General features: G+C 43.8%; 1 protein-coding gene across 3 annotated transcripts; it reads left to right on the forward strand.

Moving 5' to 3' along the window:
* The first annotated feature begins 637 nt into the window (after positions 1 to 637).
* fn1b (fibronectin 1b) lies at positions 638 to 19500 on the forward strand. 3 transcript variants are annotated; one of them, XM_085348230.1, is made up of 46 exons: positions 638 to 997; positions 1210 to 1335; positions 1542 to 1673; positions 1916 to 2047; positions 2381 to 2518; positions 2602 to 2748; positions 2847 to 3014; positions 3210 to 3392; positions 3568 to 3744; positions 4132 to 4287; positions 4397 to 4525; positions 4661 to 4804; positions 5967 to 6088; positions 6835 to 7003; positions 7093 to 7269; positions 7861 to 7989; positions 8080 to 8169; positions 8259 to 8453; positions 9257 to 9535; positions 9644 to 9907; positions 10011 to 10105; positions 10340 to 10508; positions 10725 to 10811; positions 10979 to 11170; positions 11874 to 12152; positions 12364 to 12555; positions 12640 to 12729; positions 13281 to 13547; positions 13668 to 13784; positions 13873 to 14034; positions 14122 to 14277; positions 14390 to 14506; positions 14687 to 14956; positions 15050 to 15237; positions 15316 to 15403; positions 15497 to 15676; positions 15762 to 15851; positions 16422 to 16610; positions 16708 to 16797; positions 17182 to 17618; positions 17700 to 17838; positions 17931 to 18092; positions 18179 to 18304; positions 18401 to 18507; positions 18600 to 18692; positions 18824 to 19500. In XM_085348230.1, the coding sequence occupies exons 1-46, from the start codon at positions 856 to 858 to the stop codon at positions 18899 to 18901; spliced, it is 7359 nt and encodes a 2452-aa protein (XP_085204356.1). In that variant the 5' UTR covers positions 638 to 855; the 3' UTR covers positions 18902 to 19500. The 3 variants fall into 3 exon arrangements, with proteins under 3 accessions (XP_085204356.1, XP_085204206.1, XP_085204280.1); XM_085348080.1 differs by lacking the exon at positions 11874 to 12152; XM_085348154.1 differs by lacking the exons at positions 1210 to 1335; positions 11874 to 12152.
* The last annotated feature ends 61 nt before the right edge of the window (positions 19501 to 19561 follow it).

Raw genomic sequence — 19561 nt, forward strand, 5'->3', positions numbered from 1 at the left:
TTAAAGAATTCTGGTATTTTAAAGTTACTTACTTTTAAGTATTTTCGAAAAGAAGCATCAGTTTTAGGAATAAAGATAAGATTAAAACAAAATCACGTAACATTAAAGAAAAAATGATGATTATACCAGATGTTATAGCATGGACAAAAAATATACGTCTGTGAACTCCGTGAGCAGACATGGTGGAGGCATAAAGTTCCACTTTTTGTTACTTTTTTTAAAAATTATAATTTAATGTAAAATATGTTCAATCCGTAGTTTAGATCCATAGGTCCCAATAGCTGCACAAATCCATGTAGGAGAGTGGTGTGGGAATTATAGAAACTATAGCATGAGGCCATTACTGTGTAATTCTGGGATTACAGTATAACAAATGTTATGGGCATTTCTTTCTCCTTCTTCTTTTTTTTGTGGTTATGTAAGACTCGCACTGAATTGTTGCGCCTCAACGTGACTTCCCAACCCTACACAGGGCAGCACGTGTGCAGATGAACAGATTACAGAAGCTTATTTATCTTCATTGCTTGATGTTTTTTCTTCAAAATGAGGATTATAAGTATTGCTCACACTTTGTCGGGCGGGTCTTCCAGTCTCCCGTTAAACCCCTCCTCTGCTGCTGTGGCGGTCCCAGTATATAACCAGCGCGCAGCCCTCTGCTAGGTCTGGCGCACCAGCTGCGATTCGGCCAAGTGAACTGCCGAGAAGGAGCAGCCGAGGTAGCTGAGAATAAGGGGCAGGAACCAGCTCTCTCCAAGCCCTTTAATACTTCACTTGCTTTTTTTTACTTTTTGCTATTGCTTTTTTTCCCATCATCTAAGTTTTTTCTGCTTTTCATTGAAATATCCGTTCCATAAGATGAAGGGTAGCCCGCTCACAGGGTTACTGCTTGCGCTGTGCGTAAGCAGCGCAGTTCACGGCTTGCCAAAGAAGAACAAAAGACAAACTGGCCAGTATCAGGTGTATCCCGAGCTTCACGATACATCGGCTATTAATCCAGGTTGGTACAAGAACTTATTCTTGAATTCAGGGGGCCTGACTGTGTAACTTCATGCATTAGAAAGGTATTTCTAGTGCGTTTTGTGTTAAATGAAAACAACAACAACAAAGAAACACGTGATTTCGATATGTTTCTTTCCATGTGAGCCAAAGCAAACAAAAAGATTAATGTTCATTCTACTGTTAAAATGTTTAATAATATATTATTTGTAGTCGGCTGTGAGGAAAACGGTCGCTCATACAGAGTGAACGAACAGTGGGAGAAACCTTACCTTGGTAGCACGTTGGTGTGCACCTGCAGTGGAGCAGCAGGCATCAAGTGTAAAACTAAGCCTGAAGGTTAGTGCGTCTTTGTAGTGCACTATCACTTGTTTCACGACTCTTGTGTTGATCCCGACAAGTGAAAAACAAAACACACACAAAAAGCAACGAATACACGGAGAAAGGCACAGATGTTGTGCGTTTTTACGCAGCAAGAGAAGACTCCAGAACAGCTTCTCGGTAAGAGCCTCTTTAACTTTGTGCTGTTTGTTTTTTCCTCTCAGTGGAGGAATCCTGTTATGATAAGTACAATGACCGGACATACCAGGTGGGTGAAACCTATGAGAGATTACATGAGAGGATGACTTGGGACTGCACCTGCATTGGTTCCGGCAAGATCAGCTGCACAATAGCGCGTGAGTTCCTAGAATACCAAATACTAACCTTGTTGAAACAGCATAATGTGCTGGAGTGGTATGTCTTAGCATGGTAGTTTTTTCTTTGTCAAAGTGCATGACACACATGGCAATACCTCTGCATGGTTCAGTTTATTCCTGAAATTAAGTTTTAATTATTGAACCAGAATTTGTATATGTGTGCCATCTCGCATATACAAGAGGTCTTTGAAATCAGCAAGTTCACATTTTGTCATTCACAGATCGATGCCACGATGGTGGGAGGTCTTATAAAATCGGGGACACTTGGCAGAGGCCTCATGACACCGGTGCCTACATGTTGGAGTGTGTGTGTCTTGGAAATGGCAAAGGAGAGTGGACATGCAAACCTCTCGGTGAGCAGGGCAGAAAAGAAAATTTCACAAATGAACTATGAAAAGCAGACAAATGTAAAATATTGCAAAAGATCAAAGTTTATATATTCATCATACACACAAACATGGATGCACACACACACATTTCCCAGAAGCGTAACTCTTTGATACCACTGCAAATATTTGACATGAGTCCAGTCAAACAAGATAAGCGAGTGAGACAGCATGTCCTCTGATTTGCTCATCTTTCACTCCAGCTATTGATTTTTGTTTGGTTTATGTCTAATACAAATTGCCCAGTGTGATTTAGATTCTGCATATTCAGTAAATCAAAATTTGTTTATTTTTCTGCAGGGGAAAGGTGCTATGACAATAGCTTAGCTGCCACGTATGCTGTAGGAGACACCTGGGAGAAGCCATACCAAGGCTGGATGATGCTGGATTGCACCTGTATGGGCGAGGGGAATGGACGCATCACATGCACCTCAAGAAGTAAGCAGAATCCAAACATACACAAGCACAAATGCAAGCTTTTCTTCAGGGGCAGCTACTAACCACTGTTGTACACCAACCAGACCGCTGCAATGACCAGGATACAAGGAGGTCCTACCGTATTGGAGACACATGGACGAGGACTGACACAAGCGGACATCGCCTGCAGTGTGTGTGCCTAGGAAACGGCAGAGGAGAATCAAAGTGTGAAAGACACAGCTCAGGAAGAGGTGAGACTTGTAAATCAGAAACCAGTGCTCAACAAGAGCTCTGAGCTTGTCGCTGTTAACAGACCTGACGTTGGTTGTTTTTTAAAATGTGTTTACAGCCAGAGTTGTGTTGACCCCAGTCCGGCAGCTTGAGCTTCCCACTGAGAGAACCTGTCGCACCGACTCTGGAGCCTACTACTACGATGGACAGCGCTGGATCAAAAACCAGGGCAGCAAACAGATGCTCTGTACCTGTTTGGGCAATGGAGTCAGCTGTCAAGAATGGGGTGTGTACCAGAAGCAAATAAAATTGGGTATTTTAATACAGAAGTCTTGAGGCTGGCTCAAGTGGCTCTTGGAGTCAATCCCAGAGAAATTGCAGTCTTTTGTAATTTTCTGTTGGTTCCATTCAGCTCTGCATGTTGCTCTTTGAATGGTATACTGAAGTCATTTTTCCCACCCTCCCTCCCCTTTTCCCACAGAGGCCAGGAACCAGGTGTACGGTGGGAACTCTGATGGCCAACCCTGTGTATTCCCCTTTGTCTTCATGGGGAAGACCTACTACTCTTGCACCTCAGATGGACGTTCAGATGGGCAGCTGTGGTGCTCTACAACCTCAGACTATCAGAGAGACCAGCAGTACTCTTTCTGCACTGAAAAGAATGGTGAGACTCAGGAACATAGATGTAAACGGCAACTTTGTCCCAAAAATTGATGTGCAGTTACTGTTGTCTAGCATCTTTAGTTTATCCACTCACATAATAAAGATTGTGTGAATAATTGTGTGGTTAGAGCCAATTAAGCATGCATTAACTTGTATGTGTACTTTCTTGAATCCAGCAATTGTGACAACACGGGGTGGGAACTCCAATGGGGCCCTGTGCCACTTTCCCTTCCTCTACAGCGGTCGCAACTACACCGATTGCACCACCGATGGGCGCCGTGACAACATGAGATGGTGTGGCACCACCTACGACTATGATTCAGAACAGCGTTTTGGATTCTGTCCCATGGCTGGTGAGTGTGTTTGCTGTTTTTCTCATTTGAAGGTACTGAACTGGTATATTGTTATATAACACAGCTGGGCATTTAAATACTTTTGCCATTTTTGTTCCGATTGCACAAAATGCTTTTTGTCTTCTTCTCATCAAGTCGTTTCTCACAGACTATAATGATGATTTGGTTGCAAGGTTCACTTGTAGACAATTGGGGAGTAAATAATTGGCACTTAAAGAGGTCATGGGAGAGTGATGATGCTATTAAGGCTGTTACGTAACAGTAACATACAAATTCTGGGTTGAAGTGGACCAAGAAAAACTCTGTGTCTGGACATACGCAGCACCATGTGAATGTATACATGTACCAACACACTGATAGCTTTTTTATGTTTCCTTCTGTAATTAGCTCATGAAGAGGTATGCACCACCAGTGATGGAGTGATGCGCCGTGTGGGCGACAAGTGGGACAAACGCCATGACGTCTTGGGTCACATGATGCAGTGCACATGCCTGGGAAACGGCCGTGGGGAGTGGAACTGTGTTGCTTACTCACAGCTTTTAGGTCAGAGGGCTAAATCTAACAAAACCTTTTATATTTTGTCTTCAAATACTTTGCGAATAATGTGAAAGTTTAAATAATTCATCTTCCTGTCTTTTCTCTGTGCATCCAGATCAGTGTATAGTTGATGGTTTGACCTATGAAGTTAACCAGGAATTCACCAAGCGCCACGACCAAGGCTACATGATGAACTGCACCTGCTTCGGACAAGGACGTGGATACTGGAAGTGTGACGCTATTGGTACGTTCACGGCTCGTTACTGATTGGCTTTTTGGGGACTAAATACTGAGAACTGCTGCAGCTTCAGAAAAACAACCCCGCTGTCGTCTGTCCCATCTGCTCCACTCTTTTGTCTCCTTGTGTTTTCTGCAATAGATCAGTGTCAAGAACCACAAACCAGGACGTTCTATCAGATCGGCGAGACGTGGGACAAAGCCATCCATGGCATCTACTACCGCTGTTATTGTTATGGCAATGGGATTGGAGAAATGAGATGCGAGCCCCAGCAGACCTACCAAGGTAAAAATGCACAGCTCTGTTTTAAAATTCCACATGTTCTGAGTCATAGGGAGTACATGAAAGATGGGAGTAGCTACTTTTGATACCCTTTGATTTTTTGGACTGCCATTCTGAATGCTTAGTTTTGGCATTTTAGGTGTTCCACCGTGGCCAGATCGACTTATTCAAAATAGTTTCTTCAGCATCTAAGGGACTTCTGTGGTCAAAAATGAGCCAGAATGTAAACAAACAGGTAGAAAATTTAGCCTGAAGAACATCCTAAACCTAAAGCTTTTCTCATTTGTAACCATTGGTCTGAATGTCCTTTCTTTTAGCTTTTCCACTGACCTATATGGATTTTGGTGCTCAGTTAATGTTTGCTGTACTAAACCAACTCCCATTAATTATTGACTTCCTCCCACTTAATCCTAACCTTGCCAGACAGGTGGAGGGAAGTGGGAGTTTGTGGGTTTCTTTTTATTGCGTAACTTTAAAGTCTGCCGAATGTTGAAATTTTGGCAAGCTGGAGGCACCCTGTCTGTCTGATGCTGAATGATGTTTTGTTGACTTGCTAAGCTGGAACAAGGTGAATTGCTGAACAAGGGAGAGGGGCTTAGAAGGCAGTCACTTCCTGCCTGGGGGAATTTGTACTGCTTTGTGAGCCTTGAATCAAACAACACTGACCTTGCTAAATGAATCTCACGCAATCAGGAAGTCCTATATCTATCTATCTATCTATCTATCTATCTATCTATCTATCTATCTATCTATCTATCTATCTATCTATCTATCTATCTATCTATCTATCTATCTATCTATCTATCTATCTATCTATCTATCTATCTATCTATCTACCTACCTGTCTGTCTGTCTATCTATTTATGGGTGTGTGTGTGTTCTCTAGGGAACAGAGACGAGATAAACCATGATGAATATAGTATGCAGACGTTATATCTGACTTGAAAATGTCTGTGGGTGTTTGAGCTGGTTTAGCATCGTCTGGTGGTTTGATTCTGTCCCCGAGCAATGACGCCCTCTGACAGAACTCACCGAAAAGTAGCCAACTTTCACCCACACTCCCTACACACAATGCTGTTAAGTTATGTGAAAAAAAAATCTTCTCACTTCCACCCTTTCCTTTACTCCTGATGTCTTCTCCTAAATCTTTTTTTTTTCTCCTTAGATGGCCGCAGACCAATCCAGGTGATCATCACAGAGGCTGGGAAACAGTCCGACTCTCGCCCTATTCAGTGGAACGCCCCTTCATCTGTTCAGATCACCCAGTACATCCTGAAATGGAGAGTTGTGAGTCTCACTTTCGCTTCCCTCGGTTACAAATTGCCTCCAGAAATGAAAGCGAGTCGTATTTCTTTGCTCAAAATTGGGCTTTAATTTTGCTGAATAGTAGCATTTAGTAAAGGCGGATACATTTGTGTTTGAGGGTGAGTGCCTCTGGTGAAGTCTGAAGGTTGAACAAACAAAGTGATTAGAGGGTAAACTTACTTGCCTTTGCAGTCTGTACACGCAGACACCGGTTTTTAGCAGATTCCCAGATAAACATCCAGTGTTGTTGTTTTTTCTCTTTGAAGACCTCAAAGACGTCTTGAGGCAGGTTGAGATGTTAATGAACTTCAACTGAAGTCAAACTTGCTTCCGCTTTATGGGTTTGGACTGTATTTCTTGGACAGCAAAGCCACTCAAAGTCTAAAACCTGCTTGAAAAGTTTATATTTTTCTAACAGTTCAAAGCCAGTTGACATACTCCTAATGGAAGAGCTGACACTGAATGGCTGCCCAGTCTCCAATATATACAGACCACAGGTTTATTTCCCAGAGCTAATTAATGACTCCACTGCACACCCTTTTGATTTATTTAGTCATAACTGTCTTTGCCCACAGGTGGATTTTACCTCATTATAAAGTAAATATAGATGTTTAAATCTCTATTTTTTCCCTAAGCGCTTTTGAAAAGTTCTTGTTGAGTACCTCTTCTTTATCTTCACAGATTAAAAGGTTTAAACTTGTCAACCTCTCGTTATCGCTAATCTGCAGAAAAACACCCGTTCTCCCTGGAGAGAGGTCACCATCCCGGGCAACATCAACTCCTACACCATTAGCGGGCTGCGTCCAGGCATCACCTATGAGGGTCAGCTCATCAGCATTCAGAACTATGGACGCCGTGAGGTCACGCGCTTTGATTTCACTACTAACCTTGGCTCCTGTGAGTATGCTGTACAGCTACATGGCTACACCAAAGCAGCACATCTAAAGAAATATTTAAAATAACGCCATGCTCCTTAATTTCAAAAGTGGAGACATATGAGGGAGAGACGACTGCACCTCCACCTGTGTTGGACACCTCCGAGTCTGTGACAGAAATCACCTCAAACAGCTTTGTTGTATCCTGGACATCAGCTGATACAACCATCTCTGGCTTCAGGGTGGAGTATGAGCTCAGTGAGGAGGGGTCCCAGCCTAAAGTTCTGGGTGAGAGCCTTTGACCATCCCTGAAACCTCCGTAATGCCTCCATATTTCCTGCAGATCAATTCAGTTTTTATTAGATTAGATTAGATTAGATAGAACTTTATTAATCCCTCGGGTGGGTTCCTCTGGGAAATTCGATTTCCAAAAAAAGCACAGCACCGACAGAAGTTACAGAGTTACAGAATATATATATATATATATATATATATATAAATACAGAGACAATATAAATAAAATATACGAAGGGGATAAATAGAATAAATAGGAATAAAAATAAAAATACAAGTGAATTGCACATTTCAAGTATTGAGTCTATTGCACCGTTGACTATTTACAAAAGTATTGCACAGTGAGGTGAAGAGGCACTACAGCTTAGTTGTTCCCCCCTCCTTTGTCCTCCTGTTTCCCCTCCCTCTCCCCTCCAGAGAGGAGTTAAACAGTCTGATGGCGTGTGGGACAAAGGAGTTTTTAAGTCTGTTAGTTCTTGTCTTTGGGAGAAGCAACCTGTCACTGAACAGACTCTTCTGGTTGTTAATGGCTCTGGGAGGCTCTGCCATTATTATACAGAGTTCTGACTTTTGACTGTGTTCCAGATGTTCCTCGCACATCCACCTCTGTCACCATCAGTAATCTCCTGCCTGGACGCAGATACAACGTCAGCGTCTTCGAGGTCCCAAGTCGGGGGCAGCCCAACCTCATCCTCACTACCTCACAGACCACAGGTAGGAGAAGCTCTCTTCTCCACTGTCGTGATGTTACACTCATAGTCACCAAGTGCGTTTGAAAGAATGATCCTCTCATCCTTTGGGCAGCTCCTGACGCACCTACTAGGCATGTTGTCAATGAAGTGGGAGAAACCTCCATCCAAATCAGCTGGTCCAGACCTCAGGCTCCTATTACTGGTAACAAACCATTTATTTTGTATTTGTTTGAGATATAAATCCTTTTTCTTATCCTGGCTTTGTGTATAACTGTATACTTGTGCCTGCAGGCTACCGTGTGGTTTACACACCATCAGTGGAAGGCAGCAGCACAGAGCTGACCCTCCCAGAGTCAGAGACGTCCGTGACCCTGGTTGACCTTCGCCCCGGTCTGCTTTACAACATCAGCATCTATGCCGTGGAAGAGGACCAGGAGAGTGAGCCTGTTTTTGTACAGGTCAACACTGCTGGATCTCCTACGCAAGGTAGACATAATATGCCTTTTAAACAGAATCAATTCACGAGTTAGCACTGTAAAACTTAATTTTTCTTTTTGTGAAAGATTTGAACAATATGCTGTTCTTTAGATCGCTCAGGATTCTTTTTAGTTGATTCTTAGCCTTTCGGCTGTCTGTGAAGGCTGAACAGATTCAGTTTATACTTGCAGCTGGAGATTCCTTGTAGGGCCTTAGAAAGGGCTTTTCACTGCTCAGTTAAGAGGGCTTGTCAAAACATGGCTTTGTCAAAATGTGCTTTTATGGTTATAGCCGTGCCATTGTAACATTTTTCTTCCTGTCTCCTTAAATATTATGGACCTCAGACTTCTTTTAAATCAGACTTGGCCGCAAAACAGTGACCTCTTTAAACTTAGTTTAAAACACTTAGAAAAGCAAGGATGCATTCATAAATCATTCATAAATCATTCATAAATCATTCTAATATCTTTGAGAATATTTTTAAATGGATTTCCATTTTAGACTCTAAGCTAACAGCATCTATTTTATCTAAGCCAAGTACAATTAAATTAAAGATTTTTAAAAAGCAGCAGTAATATTTGCACCCAATAATGCATATTTAGCTCTGTATACTTATTATATATAACTTAGGTATGAGTTTTATTTTTTTTTAAAGGTTATGTTTTTACCTATGGGGCCTAATAAATGTAAAATAAATATTAAGTTCACATCTGTCTCCAAACATAACCAATGACATAGTAAAAAAACTCCTGAGGAGACTCTAAGGTTTGACTGTGACCCTTGTTAGTCAACTAGCACTCTCCTCTCCACAGAGGTGGTCCAAGCCCCCACAGACCTGCAGTTCTACGAGGTTTCGGATACGAAGGTCACCATCACCTGGACCGGTCCACCCAATGAGGTGTCAGGTTACAGAGTCACTTTCTCCCCCGTTGGGTCTGATGGCACTGACGTAAGGCCCCTGGGGCTGCCTGTCTCCACCAGTGCATACTCTGAGATCACCCACTTGCAGCCAGGCACGCTTTACCACTTCTACGTCTATGCCATCAACGGCGGAGTGGAGAGTGAGCCTCTTGTAGGAGAAAAGGCTACTAGTAAGTGCCACTTTGGAAAAAAGCCCAAATACATAAACGCAGGGATTTTATCCAAAACACAACAGATCTTTTTTGCCTTACATGTGTTATGCTTTCTGCCTCCTCCAGAACCTGATGCACCCACCGATGTACGCTTCACTGAGATCGGCCCTGACAGCGCACTGATTGTCTGGGAGGCTCCTCGTGCCATTGTCAGTGGTTTCCGCCTTTACCTGAGCATCGAAGGCTCAAGTCCCATTGAAAAGAGGATCCCAGGCAGGGTCACCCAGTACCTACTGAGGAATCTACGTCCAGATACGGAGTACACTGCCACCCTTTACTCTGATCTCGAAAATGAGCTCAGCGAGGGCGTCACCACATACTTTACCACCGGTCGGTATTTGGAGAAACCGAACACAAGTAAAGATGGGAATAAATTGCTCCAATCATTTTAAAATATTGTCCCCCCCCCTTCCCTTTCTTCCCTTTCTTACAGCTCCCCAGATGGGAAATGCTCCCACTTTCAGTACTGAGGTTACCGACACCTCGATCATCGTCACCTGGATACCCGTCCACAGGTTCAGCTATAAGGTTAGCTCATTACATTAAAGGAATCACTGGAGCTGTTCACTAACTACTTATCTCCAAGCAGTGCCCAAGCACATTTAGAAGCTAACTGGTGAACATAGCGGAACCGTAAAGATCCAAAGAGTCTAATATTTACTCTCTGCTGTGGGCAGATTTTAGGCCATTGCTAATTGTTTCTAATTTTTTTTCTTTTAAGCGTATTCTCCAGTTTTTCTCATGTCCGTTTTATTTCCCCAGCTGTCTGTGCTGCCCAGCGAGGAAGGCGAGTCTCCCAGAGAAAAAACCTCTTCCTCTGGACGTGTTTATGTAGATGGTCTGACTCCAGGAACTCAGTACACCTACAGCGTTCAGCCCATCTACAATGGACAGAACCGCGGAAATCCCATCACCCGCAATGTTGTCACTTGTGCGTATCTGTTTTAATTTCACAAATAAAAAGCCAGGCACTGTGGTGACTGCTGAACAAAACCAACTGTAAAACCAGTTGTGTGACCGATCATCCGGTCTGCTCTGAGCTGACAGAGTGCCGTTAAAACCATTTGGCGTGATTTTGTGCCAGATATTTTTTGCTGCGCTGAAGTTTTTTTTTCAATGCGTCATGGTCTGCTGTTTCTTGTTGCAGCTCTATCTCCTCCCACTGACCTCAGACTTGAGTCCAACCCGAACACAGGAGTTCTCACAGCCTACTGGGTAGCCTCCAAAACACCAGGTAAATATTGACTTTGCTCCCCACGCACTGACATCACAGAAGGTCTCTAGACCTTGGCCTTCAAATAGTTTTTTTTCTTTTCACTAGAACAAAAAGCTGTTCCTGGTATTTCCTTTTGATTTCTAATATTAATTCATTAATTTGTTATATTTCCCGTCTCTCTGCAGGTATTACAAGCTACCGAGTGACAAGCAGACCAACCAATGGCCAGAGAGGATACTCCCTTGAAGAGATTGTTGCAGTTGATCAGACCTCAGTTGTTCTAGAGCACTTGACTCTGGGTATGGAGTACAACATCAGCGTGTTCGCTACCAAGGACAATGTGGAAAGCAGTCCAGTGTCCACTATTGTCACAACAGGTAGGAGCCAGAGGAAGTCATTTACACGTGGTAGAAAGCCACAAAGACTAGTGTGTCTGGTTCATCGTGAGGAACAAATGACATAATTTTCCCATTCAATGAAAATGGACCCTGCTACTCCCATCCCCACAGAGCTTGGCCTAGTTTCAGAAGAAACTAAAGCTGCATTAGTTAATTTTTACCCACTAGATAGAAGAATAATGTCATTATGTACAAAAATACACTTACATTTTGAAGTTAGCGAAAAGATTACCCATTTGCACATTTGGTAGCCATGGGACTGTGTGCTGGAGCTCACTATTTGGCAACCAATTTAAATCTAAATGTCAGTGTTCTTTAAGCTCAGTTTTGGTTCAAATGTCTAATGCAGCTTTTTTTTACTGCTAGCATGATTATTGGCTAACTGACCATTTGCATGGAAATCGTGTTTATCACTTGGTAGGGTGAATATTTTTGGGATTTTTTTGCACGTCCATTAGTAGTATTATTACTGCCTTATATTTGCCTTTAATTATAATTTTAATTCTGAATGTTTTCCAATCCAGTTATGTGTAATTGTCTTGCATGGTTACTGTTATACCCAGGTTCTCTGAACGCTTTATCGGGAATTAAATGAATGTTCTTGATATAACCAATGAAATAATTGGGGCTTTTCTGTCTGTCTAATTTTGCTTGCGCTTTGCAACATGCCTAACCCTTTCAGACATCCCCGCTCCAAGTCAAATTGACTTTGTCGACGTTACTGACACCACCATTGGGCTACGCTGGATCCCTCTGAACAGTACCACCATTATTGGTTACCGGATAGTGGTAGTAGCTTCAGGCCAGAGCTTGCCAATTTTTCAAGATATGGTGGAAGCATCTGCTGGTTATTACACGATTCGTGGTTTGGAGCCCGGTGTGGACTATCACATCAGTATCTTCACTGTTACAGAAGAGGGGGACAGCGAGCCGGCCACACACACAAAGCAAACGCATGCTGGTGATTTATTCTTTCAGTCCATCACTGGGGAGGGGTTGGGTCTTGATCTGAGGCACCTTTATTCTTTTTTAAGTGTGCCACACTGCAGTAAATATCTGAATTTAATCATTTCTCTGATATTTTCTTTGTGCCACTGGAAGTCGTCCGTTATTTTCTTAAACTCATTGCGTTACCAGTGATAGCTATAGCTTATAACTCCTCATTTTTACAGCCATTCCAGCTCCCACCAACCTGCAGTTTGGAGGAGTGGGCCCTGACCACATTAGGGTGACTTGGTCAGTCCCCAGAATTGCCACACCAAACGACATCTCTCGGTTCGTTATCCGTTATCACCCTGTATCCACTGATAATGACATCAAGGAGGTCAATGTTGGAGGAGCTACCAACACCTACTTGCTGCAAAGTAAGAAGAACTCAGAGGCTTGAAAAGGCAAAATGACTTGTGCTCCATCTCGAACAATACTAATTGTACCAATCATCTTCACAGACCTGCAGCCCAACACTGACTATCGTATCAGTGTGGTGTGTGTGTATGGTGAACGAGAAAGTAGACCAGCCACAGGGACTCAAAAAACCAGTGAGTATCTACACAGGTGGCCTCACAGAAGAACCAAGGGTGTTGCAAATAAAAGATGGCTGTAGCCCCCGAGTCTGAAATGTCCATCATTTTTCTAATGATGGGCGGGGGGAAACTTAAAAGAAGCATACGAGTCTATAAAGATCCCAATTCTCACTTCACTGGTATTAGTTTATTATCTCAGTCACTAGTTTCTTGATGTGATGTTCATTAGGGTAAAAAGGGTGTTAAACGAGAGTGTGAATACAGTGTGATTGACAAGATGTATGAGTGCGTAATATCCTGCAGAATAAACTACAACAGAATAACTACAATGCTACTATAAATAATATCAACAATAAATATTTGGTCTCTTATTCCAGAGTTACCTAATCTGTTTAAAGCTTGCCTGCATTTGGTGACTTTTTGTTTGATTTTTATTAATATCAGTTGATCCATTTCACATATTTTACATTAACGTTTGCTTATTTCTACTAGAAAGACTGTATTTGGCATTATCTTTGTATATAACTGAAAATGTATCTCAGTTTTTCACTACATTTTTCTTCCAGCGCTGGATTCCCCGACTGGCTTGGACTTCTCCGACATTCGGACCGACTCCTTTACAGTTCACTGGCAAGCTCCACAGGCTAGAATCACGGGCTACCGAATCCGCTATCAGAAGACCAGTGGTGGACATGCCAAGGATGAGAGGCTCCCCCCAACCAGAACCCACTACACTTTGACTGGACTGTCACCTGAAACCGAGTACATGATATATGTGTATGCTGTGAGCAGCAGCCAGGAGAGTCAGCCTCTGACTGGCACACAGGCAACAAGTGAGTCCCACCTATTCTTTTAGTTAGTGGGCGTGATCATTCCTCATCTGTTTTAATGTTTTTTTTCCTCCATAATTATCCTCTGTGATTTTCCCTATTCTGTTATTTAATGTTTTTCAGTCTCTGATTCGCCCACTGACCTAGTGGTAACAAGATCCACCCCAACCGCCGTCACCATACGCTGGGATGCTCCCTCTATCTCAGTGAGAAACTACAGGATCACCTATGCAGGAACAAGTCTGTACATTTTATTTTTGAATTCTTGGTTTCCTCTAACGTCAGCCACACAAGTTTAACACTTGGGCCTTCTTTACTGCCCTCTCAGGTGGCGAGACTCCTCGGGAGATTAATGTCCCAGGCACTCAGACCACTGCCACCATCACAGGACTGAATCCCGGCACTGAATACACCATCACAGTCTATGCAATTAGCGGACGAGGCGATAACCCCGCCACCAGTGTTCCCGTCTACATAACACACAGGACTGGTACAGAAATACGGGAAAATTTTTGGAAAAGCAACTTAATGTTGAGTGTTTATGGTAAATCTAAAGCTTTATCCATTGTTCCTTTAGATATCGAGGCCCCCCCTGACATGCGGGTGGCTGATATAAGTGACAATGCCATCACAGTACGTTGGTCTCCTGCTCGGGGACCAATCAGAGGCTACAGAGTCACAAGTATTCCCAAAAATGGCGTGGGACCCTCGTACTCGGAGGATTTGGCTCCTGGTAAGGCCTGCAAGGAATGCCAGATGCTCACAATCAGATTGCCATGATGATTTAATTTTTCACACACAACACTCATCATCTTATTGGCTCCTTTTCTGCTCTCCTGTTACAGATCAGACCGAGGTGACTTTCACGGGTCTGATGCCCACTGCTGAGTATCTTGTGAGTGTCTATGCCCTGGGAAATAATGGACAGCCGTCTTCCCCGCTAATAGAAAATGCAGTCACTGGTTAGTCTCACTTAATTCACTTCTCTTTCAGCTCTAACTTTATTTGTCCGGATTCCCTTGCACTATGTTAGAGCTATACTCGGCAGTTTTGCTACAGGAAATTCAGGTAAATTTCCTCCAAAGCCAACAGGAAAAATCTATTTAGCACTGAGGAATCTTCCTGTTCCTCTTTTTCTGCAGCTATGGACCGTCCGAAGGAGCTCACCTTCTCTGACATCGACTCCACCTCCATGCGCATCTCCTGGGACAGCCCAGACGGCGCAGTAACGTCATACCGTGTCTTGTACACCAGTGCAGAGGAAGGTGAGAGAGAGCTGCGCCCAGCACCCAGAGGGGACCAGGACAGTGTGGTGCTGAGAAACCTTCGCCCTGGAACAGAGTATACTGTTAAGGTCATCGCCCTCCATGACCGAGCACCCAGCTCACCGTTGGTGGGAACTCAGGCCACAGGTAGCGCTAAGCAGAAATACACCAAAGCATTTGTCTCCATTTGATATCCCCGTCTTAAAACTTTGGCCTTGACACTGTGTCTTTGTGCTTCAGTAATCCCTGCTCCCACCAACTTGGCGATCTCTGAGGTCAGTCCTTCCTCCTTCACTGTGTCATGGCGAGCTCCAGACGCGCGCCTGACCGGCTACCGTGTAGTCGTGAGCCCCAAGAACATCAACAGCCCTCACAGAGAAATGAACGTTGCTCCGGACACCACTCGTGTTGTGGTGCCAGGGCTCATGGTAAGCAGAGTTCATGTGTGAATCTTTACATGGATCCACAATGGGTCAGTGAGTAAATATGAACTGTGTACTGTGTAGGTGGCAACCACATACCAGGTGCAGGTTTACGCTCTGAAGAACACAGTCACAAGCAGACCAGCGGAGGCAGAAGCCACCACGCTGCAAGGTAACGTGCTGCGCCATAAATGGACACATCTGCAGACCTCACTCGTGGTGTAACTGATCCTTTTAAAATTGCTTCTGTTTCACCTCAACGCAGCTTTGAGTGCTCCTCGCCGCGTGCGCGTCATCAAAGTAACGGATAGTTCTTTCACACTGACCTGGCGTTCCAAGCTGGAACCTTTCACTGGTTTCCTTATTGAAGCCATTCCCCAGAGTGGATCGTATCCCACCATCACCAAGACCATCCCAAGTGAAGCTTACACCTACACCCTCACCGGTACGCCACACTTTAACGCATTTAAGGTCTTAAAGAGTGATTTTGGAGCTTCAGTCTTGCTTTAAAGTGTGTTTTTGTGTTGTAGGTTTGCGGCCCAACACTGTTTACAATGTTAACATGTACACTCTGAGTGGGAACACAAGGAGCGACCCATTCACTCTCAGAATTCAAACAGGTAATGCAAAAATCCAGGTTTAAAAACTGCTTCTTTTTTTTTTAAAACAAATGTTAATTTCAGTGTAATATTCTGGTTTCTGATTTCTGTCATTACATAATGTTACAGTACACTGATCTGCACATCACAGTTTGCTGCCAGGTTTCCTTAAGTTATGTAATTCAAGAGACAACTGCAACTAGAAGAGGCAGAAGCATGCGAGGTTTCCTGACCTGTTTGGGGCTAGCAGCTTGAGGTCACCTAAATCTCTGGCAGTTTTGCATTTTTAATCTGATTGCGTACATCAGTTTTTCAAAGATTAAAAAATCACACTCGTGATGTAGAGGTCACAGAAATGCATGTATCAGATATGATACTTCTGGCATTACAGCGTTAAAGTGAGAAATAATTTGTAATTTTACAGCCAAAATTACAAAATAAATCCAGGCTGCTTGTATGATCTTACATCTTGATAATGGGTTAAGTGACAACAAATGCAGCTTCAGCCTCACACAAGTCACATCCTAGTTTGCACACACAGAGAAAAAAAATAGCATTCGGGCAGTTTAACAGCCGTATTTGTCCTTACAGTTGACCCGCTGGTCCAGGCGCCCACCAACCTGCAGTTTACGTCCGTCACCCCCTACTCCATCTCCTTCACCTGGCAGCCACCTGCCACGCAAATCACAGGATACTATGTCACCTATGAAGAGTCAGGAGGAAGACCACAGGAGCTTTTCCCAAGACCCCACGCTGGCCAAAACTACGCCACCATCGATGGTACGTACTTTTATTTGACATTTAAAGCTTCACGCAGGATTATCCTGACACACCAATTACGTGTGGAAAAACAACAGTTTTCCTTTTCTTTGCTCAGATCTAAGACCAGACACGGAGTACATCATCAAGATCATCGCCATCCAAAACACGCAGAGAAGCACACCTCTGGTGGGCAGGAGCAGGACTCGTGAGTACTTATACTGATACTTTTTTCTCTGTATGGTGACAAATGTGAAGTAAAAAGGATCCATTCAGAGTTCGAGTCAGTTACTGGTAAGATTAAGGGGTGAAACGGCAGCTTTCATCTGCTCAGCTGGAGCTGTATGAAGCTTTAGCTCAAGTGTGTTTCCAAAATCTAAAACGATAATACCCACTTTGTTATTTTGAATGTCCTCGCAAATGTCATTCAAAATATCTTGTGTGTTTGTAATAGTGCATTATGACACACTTTGCAGTGAGTTGCATTGCTACGTATCCGTCATCCCTTTTGGCTGAGATGTGTTAGAGCTGCTCTGCTTTAACTCCCCCTCGTCTAACCTGCTTGCTTCCGTAACCTCGTCTCTCCCGCCAGCTCAAGACCCCTTGCTTCCTTTGCCTCTGCCCCAGCCTAACCGCCCTGGAAATGGCAGGCTGGATGTGCCTGAATCTCTGGACAACAACGTCCAGTTAGTGGGCACCAATAGCCAGGATGGGTTTGGTGATCAGAGCCAGCATGTGGAGTACACAGAGTACAACAACAATGGAGACAACGGATATAATCGGAATCCACTTTCTCCCTATGGCCAAGTTCGTGAGCCCCTGGTGTTTGTGCCCCTTCCTGATGCAGAAGGCCGCAGAAAGCCCATTGTGAAGCTAAACATGCCCATTGGACCCATACTCTTTAACGAGACAAGTGTGCCGCTGGAGGCCCAAACTCAGACCACCGTCTCCTGGAAGCCTTATAGGCAGAGCAATGCCTACCTGGTGTCCTGTCATCCCATCACACAGCTAAATGAGAAGATGTTCCAGGTAAGGGGCCAGTCCATTATTCAATTATTCTCATTATTCCCATTTATGAGAATAAGCTATGATTTCTTCCTCTCTACCCAGGTCCGCCTGCCAGGCACAGCCACTACTGCTACCCTGCTAGGACTCACTCCCGGAGCAGACTATAACGTTATTGTGGAGGCACTCCTGGGGGCCCTAAAACACAAGATTCTGGAGCAGACAGTGACTGCTGGAAACACAAGTAAGCTTCCAGCTGTGATGTATCTGATTATTAAAGGAAACTGAATGAAGCCCATCGTGGTTAATTTTCCCCCCACTTTCTTCTTCCTTCAGTTACAGAGGGAGATTCCTCAAATAAAGACACGTGCTATGATGCCTTTACTGCCACCCATCACGACGTCGGTGCTGAATGGGAGCGGATGTCTGAGACAGGCTTCAAGCTGTCGTGCAGGTGTCTGGGCCTGGGCAGCGGCCACTTCAGATGTGATTCATCAAGTAGGTTTTTAGGGTATCTTTCCCCAATACGTGTACATGGATGGAAATTGAATAAGTTTCACTCGGTTACTGTATGTTCTTCTCAGAGTGGTGCCACGACAATGGCAACAACTACAGAATTGGAGAGAAATGGGACCGTCGCTCAGAGAACGGGAACTTAATGAGCTGCACTTGTTTAGGAAACGGCAAAGGAGAGTTTAAGTGTGAACCGCGTAAGGCCTCTTTAACTTTTTAATTGAAATGTTCTGTGGCTGTTACAAAGTGAATGAGCTGCGTGTCATTTTTAACCCAAATATCTATTCACGCAGATGAGTCCACGTGTTACGATGATGGCAAAACTTACCGGGTGGGCAACCAGTGGCAGAAGGAGTACCTGGGTTCTATTTGCACCTGCACGTGCTTTGGAGGACAACAGGTAAGACACGTGAGCCTTCCTCGTGTTCTCGTTACATCATACGGGATCATCCAGAAGAGGGCGTGGTTAAATGCTTTTCTTGCCTTTATTAGGGCTGGCGATGCGAGAACTGCAGGAGACCAGGTGGCGATGTCGATGTCGGTCTGCTGCAGCCAATCAGATATGGAGACAACACACTGCGCAAAGTAAGTGAAATGTATTGAAAATCAGGAGACATAATACAAACTGTAAATATCAGTTTTCAAATTGGAGTAATCTGTTGTGTAACAGTCTGCACGTGTCAAAGTTTAAAACTGTGCCACTGTTCATCCTCCAGAACATTCACTGCCCCATCGAGTGCCTCCGGCCTGAACTGCTGGCAGATGCACACGTTCCTCACAATCCTCGGGAATGATGAGCTGGTCATCTGACATCTGCTTTGCTCCCTTACCGTCAAGTTGCTGCACTGTCTCACCTTGTAGAAGCCACGCTGTCTGCAATGAAACAAACTAAGTGCCTTATCACATTGCTGACACATTGCCCTGCTGCCCTCATCATTAATCTTCACTTGAGTCTATTCACTGTCGACTTCCAGGCTTGTGATGTATTAGAAACAGAAACCCCCAACTTTCTAGTTATTTAGAACTTGTCCAGTCAGATTTACACATCTGTCAAGTTGGCATTTGTTTCCCATTTAATTTTTTTTTCTTTTCCAATTATATCCTGACCAAAACCCATAAAGTACGCACTGTGCTAAAAAATGTAGTTGTTACCAGTGTTGCTGAAACTGTCCTCAAAAATGTGCTTCTCTTTTCTGTAGCCCCTCTTCCATTACAGAGGGGTCGCACTGTGTGTGATTGACACATTCTGAAGTTCTGGTAATTTATCCCTTTGATCTCATCGTGTGAATGTGGTGAACAAGGATGTGAACCGTTCTATTTTTGTACTTTGTGCCAAAGTGTTTCTACCGATGACAAATAGAAGTCCCTTATTTTAATAAAGCTGGAGAGATTCTTAAACATTACCACGGTGTTGTGTTTTCTTATTAGGGTTGGGGGGTGGGTTAAGGTGCCAA

The sequence above is a fragment of the Diplotaxodon limnothrissa genome, linkage group LG1 (assembly GCF_057381915.1).
Source record: "Diplotaxodon limnothrissa isolate DT_005_m linkage group LG1, D_limnothrissa_male_GT1.1, whole genome shotgun sequence".
Taxonomy (NCBI): domain Eukaryota; kingdom Metazoa; phylum Chordata; class Actinopteri; order Cichliformes; family Cichlidae; genus Diplotaxodon; species Diplotaxodon limnothrissa.

Bases quoted from the DNA above. Each gene is read 5' to 3' on its own strand.
- fn1b (XM_085348230.1), top strand. From the start codon at position 856: ATGAAGGGTAGCCCGCTCACAGGGTTACTGCTTGCGCTGTGCGTAAGC. The intron at 3,745-4,131 runs GTGAGTGTGTTT...TTCTGTAATTAG, and splicing joins TGGATTCTGTCCCATGGCTG to CTCATGAAGAGGTATGCACC. The intron at 4,288-4,396 runs GTCAGAGGGCTA...CTGTGCATCCAG, and splicing joins TGCTTACTCACAGCTTTTAG to ATCAGTGTATAGTTGATGGT.